Source organism: Embiotoca jacksoni, unplaced genomic scaffold (assembly GCF_022577435.1).
Source record: "Embiotoca jacksoni isolate LCO1_2020_lvr unplaced genomic scaffold, fEmbJac1.0.p SCAF_22, whole genome shotgun sequence".
In the NCBI taxonomy this organism is placed as follows: domain Eukaryota; kingdom Metazoa; phylum Chordata; class Actinopteri; family Embiotocidae; genus Embiotoca; species Embiotoca jacksoni.
The window spans coordinates 2875933-2890918 of NW_027185363.1; the positions used below are offsets into that span (position 1 = coordinate 2875933).

A 14986-nucleotide genomic window follows, 5' to 3' on the forward strand; every position below is an offset into this window, starting at 1 on the left:
CCCTTTCTTCTGTCTGAGGGCAACAGAACTGCGCAGACAAGCCAGATATCTACCCTCCAACAATATAAAATGACCAATCCTCCTCTTCGTCATCAGTCACATTGTCAGGGGCAATGCTTCATTTCACTTGTTTTGTTTGGATGACCATACGTGAGATGAAAAATGAAGAAATAAAAGCATAATAATAAAAAAAAAAACACAGCTGCTCCAAGCAAAACGCTGTCCATTACACCCTCTCTTTGTCATTACTTGCTCGCTCCCATCCTCACTTTGTACTTCTGGTCTCATGCCCCAGGACCCTGTTGGGATATGAGCTAAGTGTCGCTGGAATGGCCTGAGCAAAGACACAGGCTTTACAAGAAGCTCCCTGTGCGCCTCCAATGAGACAGACTTTAGTAATAACATTTCTAAGGCAAGTGAGTCAGAGGCAGCTACGCAAACCTTTAGTAATTACTGCTGTGGGCCAGTGATAGCTCTGCCAAAATCCTGCTTTAATAACATGAAGAGCTGAACAGCTCATGCATACAGGGAACGAGGCAAAAACATAATAAAAAGTCTTGACTTTTTCAGTCGAAAAAGCATTAATGCCATGGGGAATGATTTGAGGGGTAGCAGAAGTGATGATGGGAATTAAAACAGACCTAATGTCAACACAAAAGCGCAAGTGCTTTGTGAAGCCTTGAAGCACGGGGAGAGGACTTTGAATATGCTATATTGTACTGGCTACTGAAAAAGGAACAAACTGTTTTCTGTTTGGCGTGAAGTGAAATATTGCCTCTAAAGTAGAATTCACACACTCCTATGATCTCAGACAGAGGACTCCAAGTGTGTGTAGACGAGCCAGACCGCACGGACACTACAGCCGCAGAACTTCGAAGCCTGAGAGGAGTGATTTCTAATGATATCTAGTGATACCTCACAAAACTCAGTCTGTGATAAATAAAGTGTGTGACATACAGTGTCCGATTTCCCAGCGAAACTGGGTGGGTCTATTTTCTGGTTGATATGTTTTGGCACTAGGAAGAAAAAGCGAGGGGCCCCTGAAGGTGCAACAATTTACCATATACTGTGTGTTTTATATTCACTAAACTTCATCAGAAAAATACATCAGAAAATTTGGGTTGTTTTCCTTTTAGCCCCTTGCCACATGACGCATGCTCGCGGACGACACATCCAACCATGTTTTCACACAAAATTCCCATCCAGAACAGCTGGAGCCGACACGGGAGTGTGCCGTCACCCTTATGTCACTGGAGCAAGATCACACTACGCGAATTGTTTCACCTGGTTGTGACCGCCTGTGACAGCTAGTGATACGTCTGAAGCGCGACTGGAAAGATGTGCTGTGACTGTCAGGTCAAGAGGTATCATGGCGAGACAAGTGTGTTCCTATGACAGCCAGAGCTGAATGATGAAGGATAATAAACATTTGGTGGTCAGGTAATGTGAGCATTTACTGGTGTCTGTTATGGTCCCTTGGCTTGGTAATGTGTGTGTGCACAGATGCCGAAAAATATTGCTCGGATATGAAACACCTGTCATGTCTTTGCAATAGCTTGAGCTATGAATCCACCAATGTGCCAGATAACTTCTTGTAGACTGTCACCGACATGCTGATGCAGAGTGAAGTAAAATCTTGGACATGTATACCTGTCACAGTACAATGAACAGTTGTCACTAACATGCAGCAATGTCCCAGATAAGCTAGCAGTAATTGAAAAAGAAAAGTCCAGCGTTTTGTTTTTTCTCTGCTTTTTCACTTCACAGAAGCTATTTTAGAGATTCCAAATAAACTTTCTCCTTCATCTGGAAGACAAATATGTAGATCTCCCTCTCTTTGTGTTTTTTCTCCTCTTCTCTTTGCCTTTACTACTCCAACTTCAGTAATCCATTTCCAAACAATGCACACTCAAATGGACTTGAGCACATTTACTTAGGCTGGGCAGAGTGCTCCATCAACATCGTTTTAATGAAATCCTGAGAGCAACGATCTGCCCTGGATGTCTGCCGAAACAGAGTGAGAAGGAGAGTAAAGGAGATGGAGAGAGAGGCAGAGAGGAAGAGTGACACAGAAAGATGGGGTGAAAAATAGAACAAACAAAAAAAAAGTGGGTTGGTGGCAGAGATGTTGGTTCCTCAGACATGCATGGGAATGTCTGGTGGGGAGAAGGACACAGATCTTTCACCATATGTACAGGGAAGTATTGCAAAAGTTGAGAAAAGCATTTGTCAGTGTTTTATTTTGCATTCCAAAGATCCCAAACAGACATTTTGATATTTGGCAGAGAAAGTCTTTGTTTTTATATTTTATTAACAAATGCATTCTAAAAATGTCTCCATACTGCATGGCACATTAAAAGAGGGGAATGAAAAAATATCATCTACCCAGAAAAACCCTCTTTGATTGCTCTACTTCTGAAAAAAGAAATCATGACAAAGATTTAAAAAAAAACAACATATCCCTCATATTGCCAGAAACCTTCTGTCTGAACCACTCTGATCCCATTTCAAAAATAATTGCTGCGATAAAGAGAAATCCACTCAGGTTACATTAACCTACCACTCAGTAGAACAAGAGTGAAGATGCAGCACTATTTTAGTGTATGTTTAGTGTATGTTTAATCATATATATCATATCATATGATTTAAAACAGAGAAATGAAATTAGTCTAAAATGTCATATATTTATAGAAAACCCAAGATAGTGAATTTGTAAATTCACATGTAACACATGTTTCTTTAAAAATGATATAAATTAGCTGTTCAGAGCTGTCTTACTGTTTTAACACTTATTGCCAGATTTAATTCTCAGTTCATCTTTAACTCATTGATTATAGTGACGATACCGTTAGCGCAATAACCTAGCTAGCTAAAAGGGATGGCAGTTGCTTTGTTGGCAATAGTTAGGGATATCAAAAGGTTGCAAGCAAAATGAGAAGTTTCCACTGAGTTATGTCAGTCTAAAATCAAGGATCTATTTCCTTAAAAAAAACACTAAGAATTTTCTTTGCAAGGATGCAAAACTTTATATGTATTAACACTTCCTAAAGGGGGTGAGGCTTAGCAAGTGCTCAATGTTTAACTCAAGAGGGGTAAAGTTGACTAGTGCTTCTCCAGAGCAAAGATTATTGTATGACTGATAGGTCAATACTTAATTAGAATAGAGATAATAGTTATCTGTGTTGTGTTGAGCTGTAAGGTGCAGCAGAAACCTGTGCAGTTTATTTGAACAACATAGAACAAACAAAACAAAACCAGTTTGCCTTGGTAAATATATTTAGTGCGTGTCAACCCCAGGTGAGAATAATGAACCATCCAGTAAAAAGATATTGCTGATATTAATCTAATTTAATCACTGTTATAGTACACATGCAGTATTTCACTTCCATAGCTATGTATAGCATTTGGCAAACATTAATTTCAACAGCTTGTACAGATTGCAAAATCAAAGCGCTCATCTCCACTTCAATGCCTTATACTGTATACATACACATGCCATGCAGAACGCAGACCTTATCATGACATTCATTGGCTTATTTTTAATCAGTCTAATGTAGCTTCTCTGGCAAAGGATGCAAGATTATTTTTGTTGCCTTCATGGCCGTAAACCACCAACGCTACACAGTGGTGAGGGTGATTTAGCAACCTTACCATGGAGATTTGTTTTGACATCTCGAAGACGGTATCTTTGTCTCTCTTAATTGCATTTGCATGTCATAGAAGTAGCCCATTGTACCATTTAAACTTCTCTCAGAAAAGTCTGACTCACTCCCACCTATGGTAATTTTATGAGTTACTTTTTCATGACTTTAAATGTTTTGTTCAGCGCACAACTGAGTTCAGTTCAGCTTCACTGTGTTTCCCAGAGCCTGCTACAGTATGTCTTTTTACTTGAATAATTGTCCCCACCCGCATTACTTTATTCTGTTTTGTTTGAAATTGAAACTACCTCAAGAAATCCTCACCAACAGACCTCAACATTTGAAGCATCTACTGGCACCATCAAATGAACCCGAGCAAGTATCCTATCTGATTAGCACCAATCCTAATAATATTAGAACATTACCTTGGTCTCATAGTTTCTAAAAAAAAAAAAAGAAGGCAATTACATCACAGTCTTATCAAAATGGAGCAAACCCTTTAATGCTACTGGGAAGGTAGTTGTGAAGGCCCGGTTAATTAGAACGATATGGAAAACCTAGTGGTTATGTCACTGCTTTTATTTTGAAGATTTAGCCCACCAAAAGCTTTGTTTAAGTTACTGCTTTGGTTAACCGACAAATAAAATCTGTGCTTTTATGGAGACACAGGCTCACCAACATCAAGGTATCTCTTTCATGGATTTAGTGAGCAGGATTTACTACATTGTGAATCCTGTTTGGATGCAAATGCAGTCAAACAGCCACAGATGGTGAATCAATGCCCACCTTCTACTGACTGCAGCAAACATGACAAAAGTTATAAATCATGTCGAGTGCTTTGGATGGTGGCTCCCGATGTGACGCACGGACCACGTATGGATCATGTTTCTTATACCTCTTATATACTCAGATTTATTTCCATTTGGATGCTTTGTGTTCCTACATTTACCTCAAGGGTGAGAACATTAAATTCTATGATCTGAATGAAATTATCTTGGAAATATCTTAATTAGTCCTAAATACCAAATCAAGAGATGAAAAACTGAGTAAAGTGGAAAGTTGAGGATTTTGTTACGTGTGACTGGTTCAGTTCTTGGCATAACACTCAGGTGGGAAGTCAGTAGGGGATCATGCTTGGTCACTGCACTGGTGACTCATACTTGTCGGGGTGGAAAGGTAGGGGATCTGTGCAGGAGAGTGTGAACCTCGCTACATGCTATTCCAGAGACACATGAAATAAGTACCTGGCATCTCGACGTGCAGGATACAGTAGAAGCTAAAGGAGGGAGTTGGCAATGAAAAGGTACTGTGGGAACGACAAATCAGAAAGAAAAAAGGGGGAAAAAATGTGCGTGCAAAATGTGATGCATGAGAAAAGAGTCTAGGAGAAAGTGCCTTTGTTTTCTTTTGGCCCTGTCCATATGGACATGTTCCCATTTCACTGCTTGTTTACACTGAGGCTCTGTCCCCTTACCTCCTAGTGCATAAATATTTCACGACAAGTTGAAAAGACAGGCCAAAAAAGTGCACGGGAGCCACTGAGAGTGGCAAAGGATGCAAATAGAAAACAGACAAATGACAGAAACAGCAACACTGTCCACAAAGTGTGAGCACTGGAGCGAAGCTGAGAGAATGTCACTCAGGTCACAGGGATTTGACGGATGAGCTTTGTTACTGGCTCTGTGTAACCTCGCCTTTCAACCTCTCTCAGCCTCAATGACACAAGCAAACACACTCACACAAACACACTCAGAAAAAATACCTAGGGGACATGCATGTGTATGCCCAGGAACACAGCACAAACTCACACCTCTAACCACATACTTGCCCACTTAGCCACAACATGCAGCACATATCTCGTGACAATCAAGGCAATGGCAGCCTTTCCACATCGTCAGCTGGGGCAACTGCAGAAACTCCTGACCCACACCTGCCCTCCTCACTGTTGCCCTGGGGGCATGAACTCTCAATAAAAAAGGGTAACACCCCTTGTCCAAGCTGTTATAGGCTTGACACGCTATGCTTGCACACCAGATTTAGGAAACATACTGTATCCACACAAACACGCAGACACACACAAACTCCCTCTCAACCACTTGCTCTCTTATCTTTGCCACAAACTGTGTATTAAACCAATGCCCGTGACCATGCACAAATCTCAGACTTTCACTTACCCATGAACATAAGGCACAGAGCAGAACATACGAGCCATCACCACCACACACCGTCATGAATCACATCTAACCTGAGAGGGCCATGTTTCCCTAGAAAAACCCTCAAAATGACATAGGTAGACGGATAGAAAAATGAAAGACAGAAAAATCGATGCATGGATTGATGACTCTGATTGATGGATTGGTGAATAAAGAGAGTAATGTGAAATCTTTCCTCTGCTCTTTTATCAGGGAAGCAGGGTCACTCACATCTCACCAGGCCTATGGGTTGATTTTTAACCAAGTATATGTAATCAAGCAGGGAAGCAAATGCAAATGGGAGAAAGCCACTGGCGCAATGAAACACACACAGTCTTTAAATTAATTAACACACATCACCTTAGCAAGACCAGTGCAGTTCAAGTATTGTCCTGTGAGCCTAATTAATCACGACTTTGGTGAGCAGCCAACAGAGAGGGAGGACAGCCTCCTTCTGTTTGAATCTCCACAACATTGCTCCAGAGTGAACTCACATCCAGGGTTATAACAATTACCAGCACGTCCTCCCAACCATACATCCAGCATCACACCACAGGGACTGTCATTGGTGTGCCTAGAATTGCAGGCAAAAATTAGAAAAGCAGTGGAGGGAAAGAGGTGATTAATTTGCTCGAGGAGGAGGTCGGTGGCGATGTAAATCACCTCCTGTCAGTGCAATTTAATTTCCCTGATTCCTTGGGCCTTGTCTGCAATGCCAGGCTTGCTCACTGATTGGTTAGAATCAGGTCATAGCCAAAGAGGTCGTGGAGTGAAGGACATGAACCAGGCATAGCTTAATTACAAAATAGGACCCTGTAGGACATGTGGAGGACCTATGGACCCCAACTTCCCCCCAATGCATGTCACATGTATGTTGTGTGCATGTTCTTCAGAACACAGGGTATGTCGGATCCGAAGGACAGTGACACGAAAGTCTGTGGCAATATCAGCTTTGTCTTTATGAATTGCCTGCAGACTGTTAAGTGATTACATTTACTTTAATTTAAAAACAGAACTGGCATATTGATGGCATAAGCCTCTCAGTATGTGGTGAGATCTGAATAAAACTGCTCTCTTGATTTGACAACAAAAATAGTCATGGAACTGACGCCTGCGTATGATAATAAGACAGCACTCATGAAAGCGAAGCACTGCCAAAGCTTTGATGTGCTTGTTTTCAAATCTGTATCAGTAAAAAAAACACGCCATCGAAAAACCTGTGTGTGTTACCATCAAAACGGCGCCCCGGGTTCAGACTTCAAAACTCACCAGCTCTGTGGACTCTCCAGATAACGCCCTCGAGGAGACTTTGGAGAGTTTGCATTAAACAACATCAAAAATACCCAACCACAATCTATAATCCCATCCCCACCTTTTACACCCTGTTTTATTAGCAAGCTCAGCGGCGCAGACAACATAGGTGCTGCTCCTCTTTGTTGCTAAATAATACCTATTCAGCAAGGTTTAGCCACAGGGGTCAAGCATACAAAGCAAGCTATTCCTGGGGAGCAATTAGCTCTCAGTCACACCAATGCAAGGTTATATCTCCTCTGGCTTTGTGACACTGCTACTGTTCACACCTGGACAACCACCTCCTGCCAATCGGTAGTTTCTCTTGGGCTTGCACTGTTTATTGTGCCGGTGTGTTTATGATATAGAAAAATATTTCTAAAATAAAGAGGTTTCTGCCACAGCTCAGTCACAGAGGGAGAAATGACATTGTAAAATACATTGTCTTATTGTTTTGTTTCTTCACCTATGTTTAGATGAAAACAAATTATTTTGAGAACTTTCCTTTCATACCTGGGTAGCACTGACTCATGGGCTATTTGACTGCCTGCTTTTGATCTCAAGTTTTTGCGTGTGTCGAAATACCTCTGAAGCTAGTCCGAAAATAAGCTCCTTTTTATAGCGTAATATATTCAGATTAAATTCATATTTATTCATAATATATACTCTGCTACCACAAAGCTGTACATTCACATTGTATACAATTAATCATTTTCAGGAAGAAAAACCCCAAAGCAGTTTTATAAAACAAAGGAAAATCCCTTTTCCCAGGTAACACTGTTAGCAAGGGGAGTGCTGGGCCATTGGAGACTGTCGACCCAAAATAAGAAGTGGATAGGTAAAATACAGGACATGGCTCAGTGAAATGAAAATAGCGTATAATAGAGGTTTTTTTTTTTTTATTATTTTTTTTTTTTTTACTATAAGCTGATTGTACATAGGGATACAAATAAATAAATCTGCCTTTAGGTTCAATAAAATAGGACTATGCTCTTTATCTTGTGTGGGCCAATTTGACCCACAAAGGACCTTACAGTTTACAAAAGGAAGGCAGCAACACATGATGCCCCAATGGGAAAAAAAAAATAATAATAATAATAATTTGCACCAAGGTCTTAAAGCAGAGTCAGTGAGGTGATACTGGACACACGTACATAGGCACACGTGACATACACAGACACACATGCATGTACACAACATTGCATATATGTGCACACAAACACTCAAATAAACACTCACACACAACCTTGGGCACGACGGGAGTCCTAATGACCTTCGGCGTGCGTTTACGAGGGCGTAAAAGTGTGTTTTGAATTAGGACAAGGAGAGGCTGAAGATGAACTAACGATGGCTGCTAATAATTACAGATCTGTAGTGTGGAGGAGTTAATGAGGAGCCAAAGCCTCCCATGATGCCCCAGTAATAATGAATGAGGAGTGCGAGAGAGGAGGGGTGGGAGATGTCAGTTGGAGAGGCTGCAATGCCCTTTGGTTTCTCTGCACTCTGGGCATGCCAACGAGAGAGAGGGAGCCTTCCCAGAGGAGGCTTGTCTCCACACTAATGAAGATGTGACAGACCTCCGGTCCGTGACTTGCAGAGTATAGGAAAGAGGGAGAAGGAGGATGAAGAAGAAGAGAGAATGACAGCTCATGAAATGAAAGGCACTGAAAAGGTAAAAGTTTTCTAAGACCTTCAAAAAGAATGAGACAGTGTCGGTGTCGAGTGGTATGGCGATTGTTTTGAGGAGGTTTTTCGATTTCTGTACATGTCAGAAAAAAATAAAGAAGTTTGGACACTTTAAATGACATGCGGTCAAAGTCTATTTGAGTAAAAGAGATTACTAATGGCACTCGAGCAAAATAGAAAAGATGAGTATTACAAGTACTCACCAGAGAGCTAGTGTAGCTGGGATCAGAGGTGTCATCCTGTAGGTAGCGTGACAGGCCAAAGTCGGATACTTTGCACACCAAGTTGCTGTTGACGAGGATATTTCGTGCAGCCAAGTCACGATGGACGTAGTTCATTTCTGAGAGATATTTCATTCCTGCTGAGATCCCACGCATCATTCCCACCAACTGGATCACAGTGAACTGACCGTCATTTTGCTGCGGGATAGAGTGGAAAACAAATGAAAATGGTTGGTTATTTAGATATAATATCTTTGCCACGATTAGCATAAATGAGTATAGCTGGAGGATGGAGAGATTTCAGTAAATGCTTACATAACCGCATTTAATGGTAATGAACAAATTATGTTGGTTCTTCACTGAATCAAAGACACTATGTTGACTAAAAATGTCTGACTTGGTATATTCCAGACTACTATTCTTTGAACCTGATTTTCTTGGTGGACATATCAGTGCAAAATGAACTACATGTTTGGACTGTTCTGTGATGTATTTTACCGAAATTATGTTGTCTTCACAAATGCATTCGTCCTTAATGCTGATCAGTGGGACTCTGCTCTTCTCCTTTAGAATTAGAAAAGCTTTGCGGTATATAATTATAACCCCAACCAGAGGGTACACGCATGTAGCAGACAATGAGACAAGACACAGTGTCACTCACTTATTTTGAGATAGATTTTTTTTTTTGTCCATTCCTTCATTTGTTTTGAATTGTTTATTGGTCACCCTTTGTCGTTAGAAAATCAACAAGCTGAGCTCCTCTCTTGCTTTTATCTTTCTCTTAATGTCCAGGGGAAGTGTCTACTTGTAATAGATAAGCAAAAATGGATTACTGAAGCCAATCATACGCATTGTAGGTGTTAGAGCATTGTTCCATTCGGGCAGGCAGGCATCCATCTCTTTAACATCCAGGCATGGTGCCCTTACCCCTGTGTGAATGCTCTGAAGAGCAAGCTTTGAACCCCAGAAACACAGTAACAAATAAGAGGGTAAGAGAGATCGATGGAAACACAAGTCGGATGTGGCGGTTAGCAAAGCCAACTTCAAAGAGTCCATTTAAACCCACCCTAGATCAAAGTGGAATAGAACACCAATCCATGAGATTGAGGGAGGGAAAAAAAGCGAGCTGAATATTGATTAAGCTGTATGTCCCCTCAATCCTGACTACAAAAGGAGGAGTGAAGAGTCCATTAATAGCTCCAGGCATTAATAGAGGAATTGAAGGCTGATAAAGCTAGATAGTGTGGACATTTTCAAATTAAGAATGATTGAAATCATGTTCATTGTCATGAAACATATTCTCTGTTGGCACTGGATAGATTAAGACGGCTCATTTCAATTTGAATTAGGATTTGGATTTTTAGCATGAATGCCTTTTCTGGGATTGTTTAACAATGTACCTCCAATTAGCTTCTCATTCCCATAATGCTAAGTTTCCATTCAACTCCCATTTAGGACTTTGGATCACCCCATATAACTATTTGTATGGCATTGTGCATCCATATTTTCACACAAAAAAAAAATCACTCACCCTGAGGAAGGAGTCAAGGGCACCGTTCTCCATAAACTCTGTGACAATCATGACCGGACGGCTCTTTGTGACTACACCCTCCAGACGGATGATGTTTGGGTGGTCAAACTGGCCCATGATTGACGCCTCAGACAGGAAGTCCCTCCTTTGCTTTTCCACATAGCCGGCTTTCAGGGTCTTGATGGCTACATAGATCTCCCTCTTACCAGGCAGCTTCAAACGGCCCTTGTAAACTTCCCCAAATTCACCTGGAAAGAAACAGAAGCGAAACACGATCAAACTACAGCTCCGAGTTGATGAGAACAAAACATCTTAATTTATAAAGTTTTGTGGTATCTCATGTCTGTCAGCAGAATTACCTAAGTTGCTATTATACTGTAGATTTTGATTTAGTCTGAACAAGTATGCTCAGTGTTGTCTAAGACTCTTCTTGTTTGTTCAAGACATTCTTAACAGTGTGGTTCCTCTGACTCACAGGAGTCATCTATCCTAAAAGACTGCCAAGTTTCTTCATATCCCCCAATCAAAGAATAACAGGCAAGCACAATCTGGTAAATATCTGGAACCCATTTGATTAATTATCACCACCTTGGTGTCCTGCAGAGACACCACACAGTGAAATCAACAAAAACGGAAATCTTTAATTAGTTAGTCACCCTGCATCCTTACCCCTATCCTATCTCTGTCACTTCCTCACACCTAGCTTGCTGGGTAGGCCAGTGTTTAGGAGCTATTCCAGGCTCAGCCGCATTACCAAGGTTATTTTAGCCTCTGTTTGATCAAATACATACGGTATCAGCATGCCTTCAAGACTGTAAAAAAAATATGTGTCTGCTCCCAAGGAAAAGGGCATGTTCAAGACACTTGCACTAAGCTGAAGTCTCCAGTTGCTCCAAATTTAGTACAAAGCAATCAGCACCCAATTACCTTCTTATCATTTTTAATAGACATTTTAACAAGACGCAAGAGATCATTCTGAAACAAAGACAGAAAACAAAAGTGTCTGTACCTGGTTTACATGTAAACAAAAAGGGATGATGCATGTTTGAACATGTTCAACACCAATATTATACAAAAACAGAGAAGCACAGGGAATAAGCTGAAAGGCTTGAGTTATTTCTAATGTCGTTAACTCCCTGGGTATCTGGCCTATATACCGCTAGTGCACTTGACATAGGCCCTTGACATGTTCCCATCTGATGTGGCTGCCAAAATGGCTGGGCTTTTTGACCTTGAACAGATTTAGGCTAAGCTTTTTTGCATACAGACGTATACATACAACACACAGAAATGCAAGAAAACATTGCAATGCACAGTCACCTTGCACATAAAAGTGCACACAAAAACACAGATTTTTACTTAACACGTATTCACCATACCTGCACCAATGACCTCTTCTATTTTGACAGTGGAGACATCAATCTCCTTGGCAAATTCTCGAACAGCTTCGTTGGGGTCCTCGTAGGTGAAGGGGTCAATGTAGATCTTCATTCCCGGGGAGCCTGAGAAGTGGGTCGGGCAGCCCAGTGGGGAGGGGCAGTTAGACATGTCGGCTCGCAAAGAGAGTTCTAGAACAACCAAAGTGCTCAATGAGCTTTGCAGAAGAAGAAACTGTTGTTTTTGCTTTGGGTAATGTCTTGAGTCAATGGTTGATGGATGCAATTGCCCTTCAAATTGTAGCTTAAATCACAGCGTGACACAGTATTACTTACTATCGCTACAAGCTCTTAAGAGTGGGAAATGATGATAACTCTATGGTTCTCATCAGAGACAAGCCAGACCACTACAATATGTAACTGAAAAATAAGGCATTTTGTATGCATTACATAGTATAGATTACAGAAATAGCTTAGAAAGCAATAGAGTTTGAAACAAACAACACAATTGTGATTTGATGATTCAGTACATAGAAGGGGGCAACAGACCAGAATAAAACATACACTTCGAGAAAAGGGGTATAGGGACAGATGAGAGTATATAGAAATAGTAAATGTAGACATTTTTTTTACTCCTTTATCCCTTACCCGAGCAATATCTGCTCTTTGATAGTGGTAGAACCAATTTCCCTGCAGCCTCTGCCTGTAGGAGCTCATAAAGAGATAAAACTTCCATGCTATCAACTTGCTCTTTATGCCATTCAGCAATGGGTGAACTCGGTTCACAGACTGGAAATGTCTGTGAACGAGGACAGATTTTCTGCGTCGAAGGACTGGATGGGGGAAAAAACACTTGTAAACAAATTCAATATGCTGCCACATGATGGACAGCAAGCACCCAGATGTCAAATCGTCATTTCTACGGCAACACCGAAGGGCAGCCCTCTCTCTCTGAGCTGTTTAGTGAAAACCTTGGCAGCCATGATTGGAATAAACCCATCTCTATCAAGTCAATTTGTGCCCAGTCATTTGCATAAGCCACAAAGAAGGAGGGAGGGGTCTCAAGAGACAGAAGGAAGATAGGGTCTAGCCCCGGGATCAAGGTGTCTCACCTTGCTCTTGACTAGAAGCTGATTCTAGTTACCACACTAATTGCTTTGAACCCTGTCTGTGTGAGTGTAATTGCTCATTAGAAATTCCATACAGACTGGATTCAAGTTAATCCATCGGAGGGTTTACAGCTTTACATTCCATAAAGTCGGTCTATTTACAAGTGTCGCCAAGCTGCTCACTCAGCAGCACCACTGGGAAGGACTCAAAATCTCTGTGGGGAGCATAAACAGCAACAAGCATGTAGGAACACATTCACTCAAAATCTCAAGTTCACATACCTCCAAATAAACGTACACCCATTACTTTTTAATTCACAGTCCAGAGCCCACTTTCATGTATAATTTAAAATGCAAACAGTTTATCTCTCTCCTTCCCTCCGGTACAGCCCTGGTTAACTGGACTCATCTTTTTTTATGGCCACAGGATAAAAAATAGATTCCCACTTTAATATTTCATAGGCCCTTCATCTGAGTGTATGAAGCAAATTTATCCAACCATCAGTTGTATTTTTAGCCTACGTATAAAACAACAACTCTGCCAGGAGAGAATGCATGTCTTCCTACAATGGCTCAGGGGCATAGACATACCATAACACATACCATTATGGGTATGCCCTTATGTAACAGATAGACACAAAATGCTTAAATAGGAACATGGACAAATTCATTAATTAATTAACTGGGATTATAAACCATAATAACACAATTGCTCAACCAATTAAGAGTATTTAGTTGACCGGTATTATAAGTTACAGTTTACTCCACTGCACTTAACCATGTTATTTTCACCGAGGTCCTACATTTACCCTGCTATTAGTCTACCCTGCTCATTTACTGAATGGCCTTAATGTATCCACAAATCAACCCCACAGCAGTAATGCTTACATTAATCTATTACTGGCAATGGGTACAATCAAATTACTGGTCTTACTGCACAGAATTTATATATTGCCTAAAGGCAAATAGCAATGTCAGACAATGAAACAGCTGCTCCATAAATGCTCATCTTTTCTAGTCAAACGGACTGTTTCATACATTAGCCTTTCACCAAAGAAACATAATTTCTTCTAGTTCCTTTTGCCTGACAATGTTTGTCATTTAGAAATTTCGGTAAATAGTAATTATATAGTTTATGTGATTAAGCACTTTGAGAAATTAACATAAACAATTGCAGGACACTACACTATATCCCTAATTCTGAATTCCTTTCCATTTCATGTCGGTCCAAGATGCACACTAATCTATTCTGTGGTGCTGAATATAATGAGTTGAGTTTCCTTCCTAAACACAAACTAATTATCCATCGTTTGATGTCAGAAAATCATTTGTCAAACACACACTGGGACTTATTAGTATGGAAATCACAGTAGGGATCTAAATATTGTATTCTAACAGTAACACTGGCAAAGACAGTGAAATGTTTGTGTGTGTTTATAAGACCTGTGGTGCCTTCTGCAACTGTGAGTAATGACAGGTTTGACCTATTTATTATTTATTTTTTATATATATTAGAATATTTGGGATAATGAAGGGCAATTGCAAATGTCACAACAATCTACAGATGTTTTCCATTTTTACTTTAGAATTTGCATGTATGAATGCAGTATTCAGTGGCAAGAAAATAAAACCTGAAATATAAACATATTTGGCATCTAACCATAACTACTACAGCTCTGTTAAATGGGTTTTTAATCCCATTCTCATTGAGTGTGAGCACCAGATGCTGAAGCAAAAACAACATCTGCAGCTATAAGGCAAAACAAACAGGGTTCGAACATTACTGATTTAAAATGTGTTGGTAGTCATACACAGAGAAACATTAGAGCATAAAGGAAACACAAGTAATTAGAAATATCTGGTACAATAATGAACAAATGATGTGGAATAATTGTTGGTGTGAGGAAAAGGTTAGGGGGGAATAAATGCACTGGGAAAAT

At 40.5% G+C, this 14986-nt stretch overlaps 1 protein-coding gene across 3 annotated transcripts in view; it reads right to left on the reverse strand.

Annotated features, from left to right (window-relative positions):
* Positions 1–14986, reverse strand: part of LOC138202907 (ephrin type-B receptor 1-B) — a 156592-nt gene that overhangs the window by 12815 nt on the left and 128791 nt on the right. For 2 of the 3 annotated variants that reach the window (XM_069157268.1, XM_069157266.1), the window contains 3 exons: positions 11941–12129; positions 10562–10809; positions 9013–9228 (listed from right to left, as the gene is read on the reverse strand). In XM_069157268.1, coding sequence (XP_069013369.1) covers positions 9013–9228; positions 10562–10809; positions 11941–12129 — 653 coding nt within the window. The remainder of the gene's footprint in view (positions 1–9012; positions 9229–10561; positions 10810–11940; positions 12130–14986) is intronic. The other variant, XM_069157267.1, reaches the window with a different exon arrangement.